We start from the raw sequence: 20,237 nt of genomic DNA on the forward strand, positions 1-20,237 counted from the left end.
CTTGATTTCTGAACTAAGAAGCCGAGCCTTCAAATTTAAAACAGAATGTTAGTAAGATCCTAAGAGAGGCGAGCTGTTGCATTTTTATAAATCAGGACTAGAAAACAGTAGTTATTAGAAAACTTTATTATTTAGTTGCTATTAAAGGCTCAGGTTCTGACACTAAGTGTCTCGCAAAGGCAGCCATACTGAGGTTTTCATTAATGAAATTTCATTAATTGGTTAAAATCCTTAATGATCAGTGTAAACTTCTGACCTGGCATAATATTGGCAGGAATGTTTTAGGAGTTACAGTGGTACCTCGGGTTACATACGCTTCAGGTTGAAGACTCTGCTAACCCAGAAACAGGTTAAGAACTTTGCTTCAGGATGAGAACAGAAATCGTGCTCCGGCAGCAGCGGGAGGCCCCATTAGCTAAAGTGGTGCTTCAGGTTAAGAACAGTTTCAGGTTAAGTACGGACCTCTGGAACGAATTAAGCTCTTAACCCGAGGTACCACTGTATTAGCATATTGGAGGGGGGGGCACTTGGAGCCACCAAAAGTAAGCTTTTGAACTCTAATTATTAAGTCACCTTCCCATAGACGTTCCCTAAGGAAAGGAAAGCCACAGCCCTCCTCTGTTTCAACAGTGCTATATCAACCTGTACCTTTTATCAAAATAAAAAAAATCCTTCCAGTAGCACCTTTAAGACCAACTTTAAGACTACCTTTTATCAGTCAGTCCTAAGAGGACCTCTACTGACTGACGCTTGTGTCGCAGAGTTAGGCTGGCTAAATGAAGAAGCCAGTGCTACTGGAGCCTGCTCCCAAATACACGATTAGTCCCTTTAGGCAGAATTCCCCTCAGGAATGGGTACTCAACTTGTTCTGCCCCACAGGTCAAGATTTATGACACTGAGTTCCATCCTGCCTACCCAAAGCCTCTCTTGTCATGCCATCCCTGTGCAAGATTTAGCTGGAAGGCTGCAGAAAGGGACGACTGAACTAGAGCGCTGTGGCATGTATCCCACCTGCAGGCTACCTGAGCATCTTTTCATTGGACCGATTCATGAATCATTTGGGGGGAGGTGCTGGAAACTTCCAGCCGTTAAGCAGGCCAGAGTTCTGTTCACTTTCCAGGGTACTCGAACACCGCAGCTGCTCCCATCCCTGTTCCAATGCACATGGAGACCACGCCATATCCTCTGAAAGAAGGACACAAGTTAGTGCCTAACTCTGTTTGCATTCTCTAGTTTCATCGGACATGGTTTTAGAAACTGACTACTTTTGAACTCATACTCCGATTCATGGTCACACAGGTCAGAATTTGCAACACAGACTAAAACCAGCTAACTCTTCTGCCCTACGTGACAACTGGAATAAGTGGCACAATGGCAGCTGAATGCAGTTCCTGCCACCTGAGATACTTCAGCCCAATATTCCTAAACTGTGTGCTGCAAGAGCTAGATTTATTCAGAAGTACTCAGCCCAGAGGCTGCCTGATGTGTCTCTGTATGATTTACTGCTTGGACATACCCAAAGCAGTGTACGAGAGAAAACTAGAGCATGCACATCTTGGCTATCCAAAGATTGGGGGAAGTTGCTTTCATAATCATTTCAGTTACTGAGATTTGGGGAGGGAGAGAGAAATAGGTGTTTACTGCAGTAGAACCTAACAGTACACTTGGATTGCAAGTTTAAGGAGAAGTGGCAGGGACCAATCAAAAAGTCTGCCCCAAAAGGCACTAACACCAACAGCTCCACAAACTGTTGACACATGCAATAACAAAGTCCTTTGATGTGTCTTACATTTCTTCCTGCCAGTTAGAACTTGCGTAAGAAAGCTTTGCGATAGTTGTAACTCCTGAACAAGTTTCTCCAGTTGGGAAACCACCTACACAAACCCCTCCAGCACCAGGGCATAAAAAAGTACGTCTTTCTTTAGCAACATGCAGCATCAATACATACTTCAAAGTTAAGAGTTAATGCAAGTGACTCCACACTCACCTCTTCCCCCTACGCTTCAGCTCGTTGAGCAGAGTGACCACCTGCCGTGCCCCAGTGCAGCCCAGAGGGTGCCCCAAAGCAATGGCTCCACCAAGGGGATTGACCTTCTCCATGGGGATGCCAAGCTTCTCCACACAGTAGACAGCCTGCAGAAACACCACAGTCAGTGTTACCTCCACTTAGCCAGGGGTCTCAACATCTGAATCTCCCACCTTAAGACTTCTTAAGGAGATTCAACATTTTAAAGCAACTGAATAGAGTTACGCAAGTGGCCTGTTCCTATTTTCTCCGTCTCTGCATATAACGAAGCAAGCTAGGTGAACATTAGAATTACCTGAATAAACGCATGGCCAAGGAATATGAGCACCCCCATGGTATGTGCTGGATTTCTACTACTCACACCACATTATAAATGTCAAAGCTTTGGGAAGGATGTACAAGGGATGTACCCTATTCCTCCAGCCCAACTAGCAGAAACATCCCTGGAGTGGCAAAAATAAATGCAGTTCCAAGAAGTTCCCGACCTAGAGGACCTGCTGCTACTAAGCCACTCCACAGTCTCCTCAAAACAGAAAGCTGGGGGAAGGGGAATGTGGGTTCTGTCCAACTCCTCCTCTCATTTGCCAAGTGAACACCACAGGGAATGGTATTCTTCTTCTTGCAAGTCCTGGTGCAAATTAACAATATTAAAAGTGGGGAGCATGTTTAATTGGAAGTAGGATGTTCAGTTCCCAATGCTGAAGGTGGTAAAGGTAAAGGTAAAGGTACCCCTGCCCGTACGGGCCAGTCTTGACAGACTCTAGGGTTGTGCGCTCATCTCACTCTAGAGGCCGGGAGCCAGCGCTGTCCGCAGACACTTCCAGGTCACGTGGCCAGCATGACGAAGCTGCTCTGGCAAGCCGGCACCAGCGCAGCACACGGAAACGCCGTTTACCTTCCCGCTATAAAGTGGTACCTATTTATCTACTTGCACTTAGGGGTGCTTTCAAACTGCTAGGTGGGCAGGAGCTGGGACTGAACGACGGGAGCTCACCCCGCCGCGGGGATTCGAACCGCCGCCCATGCGATCGGCAAGTCCTAGGCGCTGAGGTTTTACCCACAGCGCCACCCGCGTCCCTGCTGAAGGTGGACCTTCAATTAAAACTCTGACGGCAGCAAAGAGCTCTTGCGTGAAACCCATTCTTGCACCCTCATCACAGTGCTGCTGCCGCCGCCTCTACCACTTCCAGGGCCTTGAAAGGGGTTCCATGGGGAAGGGTGGATGAATTGCAGCAACACTGTGCAAACTGGTTTCACACATCCCTGAAACGCTACTGCTTAAAGCCCCGTAGTCCAGTTCAAGCCAAATCGGTTGGGTAAGATCAAGGGAGACCATGGCAGGGGACGCTGCAAGGAAGAATGAATAGCCTGATAAAAGACAGATGCACACGTTTTCAGCCCAGGCTGTGTGTAGAATACAGGAACTATTATGTGTGGGCCTGAGGGATTGGACGCCCATCATCCAGGGACTACGAGAACCTTAAATGCGGTCTACCTCTTAATTATTGCCCTAGAAAGCCCTTATTTTTTGGCATTTTTCATCTATCCAAGATGCTTTTAATACAGATGCATTGCAAGAGAAGTAACGAGCCCTTTTGCTTTCACCTAAGTCCATCACCTCTGGAAAAAACCTAAATCCATTTGGTCCCAATACAGAGAAAAGGGCTTCTCCCTACCCCACCCTAAAAATGAAGTGCAACAGAATGGGCAAATCTCACCTGACTAGCAAAGGCCTCGTTGATTTCAAATATGTCAATATCTTTCACAGTCAAACCTGCAGGTTAGAGAGAGAGAAGATGCCAAAGTAAGCCTTTCCAGTTAATATTCGTAACACCGCTGTTGCAATTCATTGTGAAATTAGCCTGTTCCACCCTTTCAGTGTTTGACTCATCCCCCCAAAAGATATGGGAGGGAAATATGAATATGGGGTGGGACAGGAAGGGAGGGGGAGAGAGAGAGAGAGAGAGAGAGAGAGAGAGAGAGAAAATGAGCTTGGGCAGAAAGAGGGAGAAATATCTGAAGTGTGTGTGCAAGAGTTACGAGATGCTTGTGTGCCCATGGTTTGTTTGTGTGAGGTGTGTGCACGAGAGTGAGTGAAGTACAGTCACCTTCTGTATTTTTCCTGCTACTGGTAAATTCTCCCTGTTACTAGGTATCAGTGGCATCACAGTTTGTGTTGATGAAATTAATATTCGTGATCCCCACCAGCAGGACATAGTGGACTTCCTACCGTAAGCCTCAGGTTTTCTGGGTGGGGGGTGGACAGCGGCAAAGACCATGCTCTCTCCATTTTGTTTATCATGTCATGCTCCACAGCAGCCCTTTTGTGACTGGTACCCACAGCACTCAATGTCCAAAATGTGCCCACTGGCCCCAAAACGCTGGCAACCCCTGGTCCGAGGTTAACTTACCAGCCTTTTCCAACGCCACCGGAATGGCATAGGCTGGTCCTATGCCCATGACATCAGGTGGAACGCCAACGATTGCACACGACCTCAGCACCCCAAGGATGGGAAGACCCAGCTGGGACGCTCTGGAACGTCTGGCCAGGAGAACCGCAGCAGCGCCGTCACTAACTTGGCTGGAATTACCTGTGGCGAGAGATTTCCCACGCCAGGGCAAGGTTTCAGCATTGTGAGGCAGGTTTAGTTACACAGAATGCTGGCAAGCCCAGCACAAACCTGTTAATTATGACACAACTCTACCAAAGGGGGCGGGGGGAAGATTCAGACTATGTCTGTTCCCAGCCATTTGCAGGCCTAAGTTAATGTGGTCACAGGAGTTTCTGTTGCCTGTGGTGGTGATCTTTGACACAGAAATCCAGCAACATCAGGATTCGTTTGCAGCTACTGTGACCAGTGCTGCTGGCAGCTATTCAGAGCAGGACTAACCAACAGCCTTCAGAGAGGATCAATATACTGTTTACTTCTTTTTTTGCTGGCCTCCAAATGTGGGAATCATAGAATCTGATACAGGTAGGTAGCTGTGTTGTTCTGCCGTAGTCGAAACAAAATTAAAAAATTCCTTCCAGTAGCACCTTAGAGACCAACTAAGTTTGTTATTGGCGCTTTCGTGTGTGAAGTGTGCATGCACATGAAAGCTCCAAAAACTTAGTTGGTCTCTAAAGTGCTACTGGAAGGTATTTTTTTATTTTGTATAGAATCTGATACTGATTGAGAATTGCATTGGCTGCAAAACTCCACAATGTTCAGGAATTGTTGCCTATGCCTTCCCATCTAAAGGTAAAGAGACCCCTGACCGTTAGGTCCAGTCGTGACCGACTCTGGGGTTGCGGCGCTCATCTCCCTTTATTGGCTGAGGGAGCCGGCGTACAGCTTCTGGTTCATGTGGCCAGCATGACTAAGCCGCTTCTGGTGAACCAGAGCAGCGCATGGAAACGCCGTTTACCTTCCCACTGGAGTGGTACCTATTTATCTACTTGCACTTTGACGTGCTTTCGAACTGCTAGGTTGGCAGGAGCAGGGACCGAGCAATGGGAGCTCACCCCATCACGGGGATTCGAACCGCCAACCTTCTGATCGGCAAGCCCTAGGCTCTGTGGTTTAACCCACAGTGCCACCCATGTCCCGCCTTCCCATCTAATATATCGCTATTTCTTTCCCACAACCCCGCTTCAAACACACACACAAACTTCCACCATTAATAACCCTTTTAGAGCAATTTTATCTGTTTCCTTAAACATAATAAAAGAAACAACCTAGTCCATATTATGGGTGGAAAGGTGCTTTATACCAGGTCAGATGATCTGTCCACAGAACCCAGTATTGTCTACTCTGACTGGCAGTGGCCCTTCCTATTAAGATGGAGATGCTGGGGTGTCCAGCTGTTCTGAGCTACAATTCCCATCATCCCTGACCACTGGTCCGGCTAACTAGGGATGATGGGAGTTGTAGCCCCAAAACAGCTGGAAACCCAAGTCTGGGAATGCCTGCTCTAGAGTGTAAATTATGCATTCCACCACTGAGCTATGGCTCCTTCCAAACGCAAGTCACCACTGGCTTCATTATTTCAAACAGGTTTTTCTTCCTCTGCTGTTAACAGCACTTTGCATCTTGCAGCTACTAAGCATTACGTAAATAACAGCCAAACCAACGAGACTGAACTGGCACGTTTCACCGACGTGCATAACTGCAAATAGAGAAGACTCCTTGGCACAAGTTACAAATGCCTCCAGTTGCTTCATCTCCTGTTAATTCGGCCTCTGCTCCTGGTACTTACCAGCAGTCGTGGTGCCATTCTCCTTGAAGGCCGGCTTTAGCTTCGCCAACCCCTCCAGCGTGGTGCTTGGCCTGACCCCTTCATCTTGGAGCACAGTGATCGTCTTCTCTTGGCCCTGGTCATCCGTGAAGGTGGTGGTGACTGGGACAATCTCATCTTTAAACCACCCCATCTGCTGGGCTCGAGCTGCTCTGGAAGCACAAATGTACTTTTTTGCACATTTTTCAGAACATTGCTGTGTACTAAGCACAGGGTGAAGGCACAAAATAAGAATGTGTGTTCCTAAAGCTGTATGAAAGACATTTAAATAACATCACCTATGTTAGCACAGGAAGGGAGCAGGAGTTGTTGTCCATGCTTGCTCTAAGAGGAGTCCAAGCAATGTTTGCTGCTCTGGGACCCCTTCCATTTGACTGCAAGGTTTCCGCTCATTTCAATGGTGTTTTGTGAGGATGTTTATGTGAGACGGCGGTAGATCTGACTTTATACAAACACTCTATTCCTAGTCTCAAACATTGGCACTTGAGATGCTAAACTATGGCAATTTATTAGATGATCCTTGACCATTTGAGCCTGCACAGGTTCCACAAAGCTCTTCCATCCGACAGGATGACAAACACAAACCTAAGACAAACACAAACAGGTCTACAAACTTTTACAGCCCTACACTGCAGCAAAGACTGATCCGTTAAGATTACTGCCTTCCATGTTCTGCATACAAGCCAAAGCTAGCACCATAGCATCTGCTCATGCCAGGCAAGATGCGAAAGATTTGTATTCCTAAGCAGAACTGAAAGACTTCAATTAACTGGCTCAAAGGCACAGTCAGATCGAGCTGCGGAACCCAAGCGACAATATCTTACATTTGGAGAGTAGGTGCACTGCATTCCTGTGCCTGCAGAGCAAGCAGCACCGCATGAATCGAGCCAGCTAAGCTACACAACGTTTGACACACACCAGAAAAGGCCATAGATCACCAGCAAAGCCCAGGTCCCTACCAAGTCCATGGGACAGCTGGGAAAGAGCTATGCTTGAAGCCCGAGAGAGCCAGATTCAGTGTAGCTATTACTGAGCTGGCAGGACCAATGGAATGAATTGGTGTGAATGCAGTTTCTGGAGTTCCTACCAGAACACAAGTCAAACTGAAGAGAAAGGGGTGGGCAAGAAGACATTATTTCCCCTCTATGCATATCAGGACTAGCCCCCCAGGCACAAGCAAGCAAGAGGGAGGGTGTGAATGCACGAACTCTATGATTGGTGGTGCCATCGCAATGGCAAGGAGAAAGGCTTGAACCTTGAATTCCCTGGGAGGAAGGCCAAGTTCTAAAGGGCATTTGGCTTGGAAGCGACTTCTCCAACTACGCACTAGGAACGCAACCAAAAAGCAAAGTCCCTGCTGTGAGCCACTATGTTATATAATCAGGCAACCTGGATAAACCACTGAACCAAACAGGTCATTTTGTAGGAATGACACAGCATGATTTAATGCTGTCTTAGCCAAAACATAATAATAAGAATAAGAATAATTTATTATTTATAATCCACCCATCTGGCTGGGTTTCCCCAGCCACATAATATAGTCATACCATGGTTTTCGAACAGCTTAGTTCTCGAACATTTTGGCTCCCAAATGCTGCAAACCCGGAAGTGAGTGGTTCCGGTTTGTGAACGGTTTTTGGAAGCCAAACGTCTGACGGGGCTTCCACAACTTCCAACTGGCTGCAGGAGCTCCCTGCAGCCAATCAGAAGCCACGCTTTGGTTTCTGAACATTTCGTAAGTCGAATGGACTTCGGGAACAGATTCCGTTCGACTTCCAAGGTACGAATGTACTAAGAAATGCTGGATTCAGTAAGCTGCTCTGTCTTTGGGATGCTGGTGTTTGCATAGACACAGGTGAGCCATAAGCAGTGGCTGTGGCAAGCAGGACACAGAATGCAGGCAGCTTCCAAGTGAGAAAGAACCAAAGTCCATTTCTTTGGGGGCTGGAGGAGAAAAGCAACCACTTACTTTTGCTGAGAAGCCAAGGCAAAGGCATCTTGCTTTTTCCGGGTGACGTTAAACCTTTCGGCTACATTCTCTGAGGTTATTCTGAAAAACAAGATTAGTTATCAGGTGGATTAATCCACTGGTTCACAGCATATTTGTCTCTCTAAGGAAAGTGAAGGAAGAGTGGAACCAATGTGACTTTCGAAAGAACCAGGGGGTCCAGAATCATGCATGCTCAGGATCTGCCACCCCAAGAATCACAACTTTCATTATTAAAAAAGCAAGCTTCCAGTTCACATTACTGCAAGACTAAACTTATAAATATGTCAGTGATGCTCAATGAAAAACATCAAAAGAAGTAGGGAGGGAAAATAGACCAACTGGCTGAAGAAGACATATTTATTAAACACTTTTATAGTACTGCTTTCTGTAACAAAGTGACCTCAAAATAGTCTGCATAAAGCAATGAAAACAATACAAATTCTTAAATTGCAAGTAAAAATCACAGCAATAAAATAATTATAGTCAACAAAACAATAGCAAAAAGAAGAACTGGAGTAGCCTAAACATGGTTGCCAAAATGTTGGGAAAATACCAACCATGTCTTTGCTTTCTTTAAACAACTTACTCCAGTGGCAAGCACATACAAAACAGATGAGTTTGCTCAACTTATTATACAAAATGCATAACTTCCATGCAAACTTTGACTTTTTATTGTACACAAGTTGCTGTTATGTTTGCTGTATGCCTTTTACTTGCCTCTTTCATCATTCATCAGCTTTACCAGGAACCTGACAATTAACAATTTCTCAGAAACTCACATAGATGGAAAGTAGCATCAAGAAAGCCCCCCTAAAACCATAAGAAGAGATAAAAACGCCTACCCCATTGGGATAAGACAATCTCTGGCGTTGCTGTTGTCCATCATACGAGAACTGACGTCCCCAGGATTGCCAACGGTACGCAGAGACATGCTTTCTACTCTGGAGGGAAAACAGAGAGACAGAAATGCTTTTGCAAATATCATATGTATGAAAGAACCATATAGGGATCAGTAAAAGAGACAAGTACCTAACTGCTTTCATAGGAACGCTAAAAAAGAATTACCGTATTTTTCGCTCTGTAAGACACACCCGACCATAAGACGCACCTAGTTTTAGAGGAGGAGAATAAGAAAAAAAAAATTCTCTCCCTCTCTGCGCAGCGGCTCTCCAGTAAAGTGGGAGGAGAAATGGAAGGGGCTCTGTTTCCGCTCCCGCTTTGCTGAAGGGGCACTGCACAGCTTTCCCTCTCTGTGCAGCACCTCTCCAGCAAAGCGGTCAGAACAGCAAGAGGTATCGCTGCACACCGATCCCTGCGCTCCGAAGGCTTTCGGTGGCTATCCCTGAAGCCAGGAGAGCGAGAGGGATTGGTGTGCACCGATCCCTCTCACTCTCCTGACTCTCCTGACTTCAGGGATAGCTGCACAGCCTGCATTCGCTCCATAAGACGCACACACATTTCCCCATACTATTTAGGAGGGGGAAAGTGCGTCTTATAGAGCGAAAAATACAGTAAATAAAGAGAGCACATAACCAAAATATAAACTCGCTGCCTACATATATTTTTCCTGTTGGAAAAAATCACTTGAAGCAGCAATCTTATACCCACTTACCAGAGAGTAAACCCCACTGAACTCAACTGGACTACTTCCAGGTAGACATGTATAAGATGCTACTTCTCCACTCTAACGGTATCAATTTCTGCCAGCTTTCCTTGGATTGGTGCCCCCTAAACATTTTGGACTATAACTCATAATTTCCCTGACTCATTAAACATGCTTGCTGGACCCGATGTGAGCCAAAGTCCAAAACATTAGGGGAGCAACCAGGTTGAGGAAAGCTGTCCTGTGCTATCAGGTCAGAACTCTAAAAAAGACTGACGCCTCAGTTATATTTATATTAACTCTGAAGGATCCTATTGAAATCATTTCCAAGCAACAGTGTGTTGAAGGATAGCATTAAAGATATTAGGTGCCTTCAGATCTTACTCTGTACCAGCTGGGGTACAGACTGTTTGCATTATTTTCTGAAATGCTCCTACATGCAGTCTTAAAATATGTGTTTAGCAAGAGAAGCTGTGCATGTCACCATACCCTGATTTTATGACAGCCATCAGCCGAAAGTCTTAGCAGTCAGACTGAATAGTCCATGGCGCAAGGTTGGTTGCCAAACAGCCTCCACAAAACTAATAAGCCACCCGATGAAGCCATGGATTTTCCAAAGAGCAGGTTTTTAATGTCTGCAGTGTCAGTTTTCAGCCCCAGACCAGAAGATACCAAAAGGTTTACAGCTCACAAGAATCAACTACCACTTTTTATTTGTAAGGGCAGCATATCTGCCAAGTCAACAGTTCTGTAATCTCTACAGATGCAAGAGCAGTTCCTGGCTACACTTTAAACTCTTGATAGCATTAAACAACAGATCAATGTTGCCAGGGAGGCTGGTAGGTTAACTACAGCAATTCTCTACATAGCTTTTAAAAGTGGGCTTAGCGAGTCTTTCCCGGAGAAATCAATACAAAGCCACTCACAAGTGGCAACACTTGGCCTGCACTGCTCAACAGGAACTGAAGGTCAAAGTGCTCAGTTTCGGAATCCCAGATCAGCCTTTGTCCTACATTTTTCTGGCCTAGCATTTGCAAGCTATGCTTTCGCAACACATGTCATTGCAAAATTAAGACCAAGCTACGAAGCCTAGATTATAACAAGGGTGTGATCCTAAGCAGTATAAAGCTGAAACATGTAAACATCCCCTCCCACAGGAATGGCTTTTACGCTATAATCAGGAAATTGTGTGTGGCAGCACTTGGACCTCCAAAGAATGCAAGCAGCCCACTTTCAAAAGGCCCTGCGAAACTGGACTGAAAACTGAGTCTGAAGAATGACCTCAACCAGCAAGCTCAGGACTAGGAGGACTACACTAGGTCTGAATACCACACCCACTGGATCACCCCAACACTTATTTTCAGAGAGTAAAACCTAAGAAGCTTGAGTACAGCGCTTCATGGGTTCATCTCTTACACTAGCATAAGGGGCGTTTTGACCCTGTAACAACCAGTCATCCTGTGAGGCCTGCCATTTCACAGAAGTGGAACTGAAGAAGAGAGTTACAGTGGTGCCTCGCAAGACAAAATTAATTCGTTCCGCGAGTTTTGTCGTCTTGCGATTTTTTTCGTCTTGCGAAGCACGGTGTCGGGAAAGTTTTGGAAAAGCTTCAAAAATCACCAAAGTCTTTAAAAACCTCAAAAAAGGCTACCACACCGCGTTCTATGAGTTGCTCCTCGAAGTCAAGTTGCAACTGTATTAACGGTGTTAAGAGAAAGGAAACAAACTTGCAAGACGTTTCCGTCTTGCGAAGCAAGCCCATAGCGAAAATCGTCTTCCGAAGCAGCTCAAAAAACAAAAACCCCTTTTGTCTAGCGAGTTTTTTGTCTTGCGAGGCATTCGTCTTGCAAGGTACCACTGTATTTGCCAAAGACCTCCTAGGGGTTTACAGCTGAAGTAGAAGTTTAAGGCAAGCCCAAGCCCCACAATGAAACTGCACCACCCTGCCTTCATAAAACCAACTTTAAAACTAAATGTTTTAGAATATTCACGGTGCACAATACAGATGCACACAGTTCAAGAGCACGCAAGTTTATTGCAGTCTGACTTAAATGTTTTTTTACAGAGGTTGTAAAACCACGTGGACTTAAAACGTCTGCCTGTTACTGCTAAAAAACTTCAGCCACACCACATGTGGAATGAGTGGAGGCTGGAAGGATACACAGATACCTCAAGCTTTCTGGAAGACTCTCTCTGTAGGCTACCATTGTGGGACTGTTTGAACAGGTAGTCACAGAAATAATGGGAGAGGAAAGAGGTGCTGCAAGTTGGCTGTCTCACAGACTACTACCGGTAGCCACATGACTTGGAAGACAACAGACACATTATCCCTGCTATGAACTGCCATAGGTACTTGAGAGGGAATGAGTAGCAACTTGTGCTCTACAGCACCCTGGAAAAACCTAGGACTTAATCCTAGGAACAGGATTAGCAGGTGAAAGATATCTGTGCTACTGACTATCCTACTGATTTTCATAAAACACACAGTGAAACGTAACACCTATAAGGCCAGGCTTCAAATCACAAGTTTCAATGGGGAAGAATGTCAATTGGATTAAGTAGAACCGCCCTAAGTAAATTATAAATCAAATTTAAGTGGAAGTTGCATCAGACCCACAAGTTTCCATAATGGATTCGGGTGTTTTATTCTAGTGCAAACATTGCCTTGCCATTGCTAGCATGAAACACGGAGGGTGTTTTTACATTCCTAAAATGCCAGAATGGAAAAAGCTCCCCCTTCTGTACCGGCTGCCTCACTCGATAAAATACTATATGATCTGTGAAGAGAACGTGACTGAGGTTACAGACTAGCAGGGGAAGTACGTGAAAAGACTCGCCTTACCCACAGGCCAAGCCCATGTCGTAAGCTCCATTTCTGATGCCACCTACAAATAAAACAAGCAATAATTTAAGATCAACCTTGGTGAGCGCCCCTCTCACCAATATTGCACAGACAGAGGGGATTACATATTCTGGGAACTAAAACACTTCACTTATTCTCCAACATGGTTAATATTATTAAGAATTTACAAATCTCAGTAAAGTTGATTCCTTTAGCTACTAACTACAAGGAGCCTCTTCTGTTGCCTTCATTACATATCTTTAGGCACCAGGCAAAAACATTCCTCTTCTCCCAGGCCTTTGGCTAATTACACAATCTATATCCTTTTAAGCGGGGGGGTGGGGTGTGTTTGTTTTTATGGTATGTATTTTTGTGTTTGTATTCTAAACTGCCCCGTGAAGGGCAGTATAGACTGAAGGGCAGTATAGAAATGTAAAAAATAATAATGAACACACCCAGATCTTCATGGAAAGAAACTTATTGGTCTAGGAATATTAACTCCATCTAGCAACACGAGTCAATATACAAACTGCACAGGAAGTTCAGCTCCAGGAATTTAAGTCTTCACATGCCAAGCTGACACTTGCTTTGATCAGGATTTTCAAAAGCACTAAGATTAACCAGGCCTCTGAAAAGCCACAAGTGCAGAATTTTGAGGCAAGCTCCTTATGTGCTACAATATACACATTCCTGAGAATCTGGGGGGGTGTCTTAAGTTCTTAAATGTGAAATTGTATTTGAAAGTGTGCATGCAATGCCTGCAAAAACATTTGTGGGGGAAGGAGACAACTTCTCTATCCTGTTGCTACCCGTGCCTCTCCTCCCACCCTCAATATATTCCTTTATACACATCAATCACATTACACCACACATCCAGACTCTGCAAAACTTAAACTATTAATCAAAGATACAAAATAGCCATACCCCATGCTTAACAGGAATATATCAGATACAGATAGGTAGCCGTGTTGGTCTGCCATAGTCAAAATAAAAAAATCCTTCCAGTAGCACCTTTAAGACCAACTAAGTTAGTTCTTGGTATGAGCTTTCGTGTGCAAGCACACTTCTTCAGATACACTGAAACAGAAGTTGCCAGATCCTTCTATATAGTGAGAAGGTGGGGAGGGGTATTACTCAGAAGGGTGGTGGGAATTGGAGATTGGCAGATAGCTGAGATGAGCCTGCTGACGACTCTTAACGACTGTAATAGGTCTTACAGGAAAAGGCAAGGGGTGAGAAGGTGAGAAATGGCTTAGTCATGTATAATGGGATAAGAATCCAATGTCTTTGTTCAAACCAGGTTTCTCCATGGTTTTAAGTTTGGTAATGAGTTGCAATTCAGCAGCTTCTCTTTCCAGTCTATTTCTGAAATTCCTTTGTAGTAAAACAGTTACTTTGAGATCTTGTATAGAATGTCCTGGGAGATTGAAGTGAGATCTATACAAGATCTCAAAGTAACTGTTTTACTACAAAGGAATTTCAGAAATAGACTGGAAAGAGAAGCTGCTGAATTGCAACTCATTACCAAACTTAAAACCATGGAGAAACCTGGTTTGAACAAAGACATTGGATTCTTATCCCATTATACATGACTAAGCCATTTCTCACCTTCTCACCCCTTGCCTTTTCCTGTAAGACCTATTACAGTCGTTAAGAGTCGTCAGCAGGCTCATCTCAGCTATCTGCCAATCTCCAATTCCCACCACCCTTCTGAGTAATACCCCTCCCCACCTTCTCACTATATAGAAGGATCTGGCAACTTCTGTTTCAGTGTATCTGAAGAAGTGTGCTTGCACACGAAAGCTCATACCAAGAACTAACTTAGTTGGTCTTAAAGGTGCTACTGGAAGGATTTTTTTATAGGAATATATCAGAATTACTGAAATGCAGAATTTACTTTGAATGCACAATTTTCATGAGCTTTTTGCCATCAAGCCCAGTCACCAGCTCCCTTCTTACCAGCTATATTGATCAGAGCTTGCAACCCAGATGAGCACTGCCTGTTAACGCATGATATTGGTACAGTCTCTGGAATGCCACTGAAACAAGACACAAGCAAGATGATTCATTAGCACAGAAACAAAGTTGGAAGCCCATCTCAGAGATGTCAATTTAGAGGGATGGAGTCATTCTTTTGAGGGTCTGTTTATGCTGAGAGTAAGATAATGCAAGATACATAAGCTATTCTAGCCACTTAAGACTCCTTATTCTCAATGAAGATAGTAGGACCAAGGATCTGGTGTAGTTTTGGGAATTACAGTCTATACGTTATAGTTCAAGAAAGCTGACATAGTAAATCAGACTACTGGACCATCTAGCTTTGGGTCGTCTATGCCAGATGTGTAGAACCTTTAGCCTTCCAGATGTTGCTGAAATACAATTCCCACCATCCCTGGCCATTACCCATGCTTGCTGGCATTTATGTGTGACACCTGGAGGGCCAAATGCTCCCCACATCTGATGGGCAGCAGATTTTCAGGGTGACAGGTGTCTTTTCCAGCCCTATCTAGAGATGTGTAGGACTGAACCTTTGGCATGCAATGCACATGGTCTGCTGCTGAGCTCTTTCTCAAACTGCTACAGCTGAAAGACTCAAAAGCCCCTAGAAAGTGAAGAGCACTGATCCACCACAAACTGCCTTCGGGAGGTGGGGAAGCATAGCAAACCAACTTGCAGAATGTGATTCTGACTTACTCACCATGTCCTGACTGAACCAATTTGCAAAGTATTTTCCAAAATATTACCAAACGCCTTTCTGCACACATGCACAATTCTTTTATTCTAGTGATGTGTTGAATTTTAATGTACTGTTGTTTGCTGCCCTGGGAACCTCTGCATTGAAGGAGGAGTTACAAACTTAATCGTGATGCATAAGCTTTCATCAAGACCAGGAGCAAAAAAACTCTGATGGAGACACAGGACAGTGAGAGCCACATTATCAGACTGTGAGATGCCAAAAGAGATGCTTGTTGCCACTCATAAAGAGTAAGCACTCAATTATCTGTAAGTGAAAAGCCATTTGCTCGTATCTTTCTAAAGTACAACCTCAGTTTCATAGCCCAACCTCTTAAAGACAGGTGAAGTACACAATAAAGGCCTCACCTGTGGTGGTGTGTGTGTGTGTGGCAAAACAGACAACAGCACATCCCTAAACCATTACACCACTTTTCCTTGGCCTCTTTCAAGCCAGCTTGGAATTACTTAAGTTACTAACACTTGTTCCTTAGCCAGTGGAGTGACTATCAAGTTTCATCTCACCCAGTATTCCTCCTCCCCTGCCTTGCTATTTTCCTCTTGGTGTGTGGAGAACCTGAGATAGTTATCACCACACCTCCTATCTGCCCCACAATGCATGACAAAGTTCACAAAAGTACGACAAACCAGCAATACTCCTTCTGCGCACTCAAACATTAGCCAAAGCTGGCAGCCCCAATCTCTATCCTGTTTCTTATCTGGTATCAAGAGTGTTAAATAGCAAAGTTCACCTTAGAAATTGTCCAATCCTCGCCACTAAAGCTCCAGCTCCAGGTTGAAGAACATTTCCTAGATGCAAAGAGATTAATCTGCTTTTGTTATCTGCAGTTCAAATGCCATCTCCAGATTTATTTTTTAAGAAGGCACAATTCAGCATTTAAGAAGAAGATGACAGCCCATTTCCCAGACAGGAAGTCTCAATCATTCCATAGCACAAGGTTAGCAAATTTACAGTTACAACTGGGGCAGAAACAGAAATATGTACAGCGATGCAACTTCAAAATAAATTACTCACCTACACAGATATCTCCCAGCTTCTCAGGGCTTAGATTTAGGTCTTTAAGGACAGCTGTCATGACCGCAGCAAGAAGCTCATCAGGTGTAGTTTCCTAGATGGGGAAGAAACAGAAAACTGTTCTCTTGCGTGTTTCCCACACTAAGGGCTTTGCTATGTAACTATGTACTTAAACCTTTATTCTTTTTAAAAATTACTTTTCGTAGCACTGAATTCATTCGGCATCTGCCAAATTGCTAATTTTTGCCACTTTTGAGTTTACTGGCATGTCATGTATTTTGCACAATTGTATTTCCAATGAGCTGTATTCTGTTGTTTGGGCATAGTTCGTTGCGGAAAAGCAGCATATAAGTACACTAAATCTGTCAAATGTTTACTTATATCCCACCTTCCACCACCACCTGCGCCCCTGAACCAGGCCTCAAGGTGGCTTGCAACAAATTAATCTGTAATCTGTTGGGTAGCTTAATAAAGAGAAAGCCAGTCAAGGAACCACTTCGGACACTGTGTTTGCTCTGGGAGTTAGTTCATTTTTGCTGGGATAGCTCAGTCATTAAGAATAAGAATGTGAAACTCTTAACCTTAGGGCTGTGGGTTCGAGCCCCACACTGGAGAAAAAAGGGTTGGACTAAATGACCCTCGTGGCCCCTTCTACCTCTGCAATTCTATTTCTCTTTTTTCCACACACCCCTCCCAATCTCCTTTTCCCAGCCACAAAAAGTAGTTTACGCCTATCACGTCTGATCTAGTTGAGGTTCCTGCATTGCAGGGGGTTGTACTAGATGACCCTACCACCTCTATTTTATGCTTCTAAGACAAAATGCAAAAAAACCCCTAAAAGCTCATAAAAAGGTAATGGTTTTTGAACTAATAATATTAATTAATGAACTGAACTGTAAACGATTTAAAAAGGAAAAATAGGTTTTGAAAATGCAGAGAACTTGAAAGCATCGCAGCATTGCCTCAGCCGCCTCCACCTGCGCCTCCCTCTCCCCCCCCAACACCTGCTCGCTTCCACTACCTTGAAGCCGCCCCTCTTGGCCTTGGCGATGGGCGTCCTCCGCCCGTGGACCACCACCACATCCTCCGGGGCAGCCGCCGTCGAGAGGGCGGCCCCAGAGAAGCCCAGGCAAGGGCTGGGCCGCAACGAGGCAGGCCGGCCGCCCCCGGCCCCGGACAGGTGTCCGACAACCACCTGCAGGCGCTGCATCCTCCTCCGAACTGCGCCGCCCCTCGACTGGGCAGGTGAGGCAGCCCCAAAGAGCCACGCCCCTCTGCGCGCTGCATGCCGGGAGGCGTCTCGCTCCTCCCCTCTGCTGGGCGGGCGGGTGAGAGGCAGAGAACACCACGCCCCCTGCGCGCTGCATGCCGGGAGGCGCCCCGCTGCTCCCCTCTGCTGAGCGGGCGGGTGAGAGGCAGAGAACGCCACGCCCCCTGCGCGCTGCATGCCGGGAAGCGCCTTGTTGCTCCCCTCAGCTGGGAGGGCAAGATGAGAGGCAGAGAACACCACGCCCCCTGCGCGCTGCATGCCGGGAGGCGCCCCCTGCTCCCCTCAGCGGGGCGGGCGGGTGAGAGATCCAGAAAACGCCACGCCCCCCCGCGCGTACTGCATGCCGGGAGGCGCCTCGCTGCTCCTCCTCTGAGGCGGAGCCACGCCCCCTGCGCGATGCATGCCGGGAGACGCCTCTTTCCTCCTCTCAGCTGAGCGGGCTTGTGAGAGAGGCAGAGATGCCACGCCCCCTTTGCGCACGTATTGCATGCCGGGAGGAGCCTCACGGCTTCCCAATCACCCGCCGGCTCTGGGCGCCATCTTGCCACAGGCAGCGTGAGAGCAGCGCTATAGAAGTAGGAAAACGTCAAGAGTCGCGCGGGGACCTGAACCATTCTCTCAATCTACGTCGCTGAAGGCAGAATGGGGAGCTTGACAGATTGGAGGACTGGGCTGAAGTTAACCAAAATGAGTTTCAGTAGGGGCGGATGCAAGGGTCAGGAAGAAGCAGATGCACAAGTATAGGAGGGGGGACACCTGGCATGCGCAGTACATGTGAAAAGGATCTAGAGGTCTTGGTGGACCACAGGCTTAAGTCAACAGTGTGATGCAGAAGCAAAAAAAAACCATAATGGTATTTGAGGCTGCATCAACAGAAGTCTAAGTGTCCAGAACAAGGAAAGTCATAGGACCACTCTATTCTGCCTTGCTCAGACCACACCTGGAATACTGTGTACAATTCTAGGCGCCACAGTTTAAGAAGGATGTTGACAAGCTGGAATGTGTGCAGATGAGCAAGGTGATCAAGGGTCTGCAAACCAAGCCTTACAAGGAACGGTTGAAGGATCTGGATATGTTTAGCCTGGAAAAGAGGCAACTGAGAGGAGCTATGAGAACCATCTTCCAATATCTCAAGCGCTGTCACATGGAGGATGGAGCAAGCTTATTTTCTCCTGCTCTTGAGGGTAGGACTCGAACCAATGGCTTCAAGTTGCAAGAAAGGAGATTCTGACTAAACATTTGGAAAAGCTTTGTGACAGTAAGAGCTGTTTGACAGTGGAACAGACTCCCACAAGAGGTGATGGACTCTCCTTCCTTGGAGGTTTTTAAGCAGAGGTTGGATGGCCATCTGTCATTGGATGCTTTAGCCGAGTATATCCTGCATTGCAGGGGTTTGGACTGGATGATCCTCAGGGTCCATTTGGCTCTGTGTAGAAAACCTCTGACCTACCATAACCCTTTGCGTTCCACGGTTTTCAGCATCCCACTGCTTGCATCCAGAACGTATATTGTGTGTAGACCTCTGTGGACTTGTGGATGATCTGCCATGTATCTTGACAAATTGAACTCCAGTCTACAAAGGCTTATACTTACCACAGAAAACTTCCAGAAGGGCAGCTGTGTTAGTCTGCTGCAGCAAAAGCAACGGAGACTATTGTTGTTATGTACTGAAGTTCTCACCCTGGGCCAGCAGGGGGATACTGTAGATGGTTATGCAAATGAAGGATCAAAAGTGACGTTCAGTGATTGGATAGTTTTAGAAAGTTGTTACAGTAACGTGGTACTGGAGCTCTATATAAGCAGGCTGACTGAGCCCTTCAGTTCAGTTCTGTCCTGGCCTGTGAATAAACAAGAGCTGTTTGAAGAATCGCTGTGTCGTCTGATATGTTCACCCACAACTTAACAATTGTGGTACCTTAACAGCTAACAAATTTAGTGTGATTTTGTTGAGATTCCTGCACTTCAAAGGGTTGGACTAGATGACTCTGGGGTCCCTCCGAACTCTATGATTAGATTCATCATGGCACAAGCTTAAATAGGCTACAGTCAGCTTCATCAGACACATTATGCTTATGCCGTAATATATTTGATAGTGTTTGCTTAAGGTGCCACAGAATCTTTAGGGTTTTTTTAAAATATATATATATTTAAGGGACCACGAGACTCTTCGTCATTCTTCCTGAAAGAAGTTCTCACGAACTATCATGACCACACACAAAAAAGACCAGAAGCTACTGATCTGACAGTCAGTGCATCATCCAAGAATGTCAACTGGCAGACTTGAAACACCAAACACCTACAGCCTTTGCTGGTATAAAGGGGTAGCTTTATGTTCCTTACTAAATAAATAAAAATTAAGCTCTGATTTTTCCAAGCGTGGGTGAAAAGATATGATCAGACGTGTGATGCTTTTCCAGAATGAAACATTTCACCAGACTGCAATCAGTGTGTTTCTTATT

The 20,237-nt window shown here is 45.6% G+C and overlaps 1 protein-coding gene across 1 annotated transcript; it reads right to left on the reverse strand.

Moving 5' to 3' along the window:
- Window positions 1-107: 107 nt before the first annotated feature.
- Window positions 108-17,744, reverse strand: ACAA1 (acetyl-CoA acyltransferase 1). The gene is made up of 13 exons (XM_080974191.1): window positions 17,530-17,744; window positions 16,509-16,602; window positions 16,225-16,282; window positions 14,699-14,778; window positions 12,740-12,782; window positions 9,137-9,235; window positions 8,274-8,354; window positions 6,266-6,456; window positions 4,438-4,617; window positions 3,745-3,800; window positions 1,988-2,133; window positions 709-1,185; window positions 108-648 (listed from the first exon to the last, which is right to left on the reverse strand). Exons 1-12 carry the CDS (start codon window positions 17,716-17,718, stop codon window positions 1,110-1,112), a joined length of 1,293 nt encoding a protein of 430 aa, XP_080830317.1. The 5' UTR covers window positions 17,719-17,744; the 3' UTR covers window positions 108-648; window positions 709-1,109.
- Window positions 17,745-20,237: the final 2,493 nt, after the last annotated feature.

Source organism: Podarcis pityusensis (genome assembly GCF_964106645.2).
Source record: "Podarcis pityusensis genome assembly, chromosome: 12".
Taxonomy (NCBI): Eukaryota; Metazoa; Chordata; class Lepidosauria; order Squamata; family Lacertidae; genus Podarcis; species Podarcis pityusensis.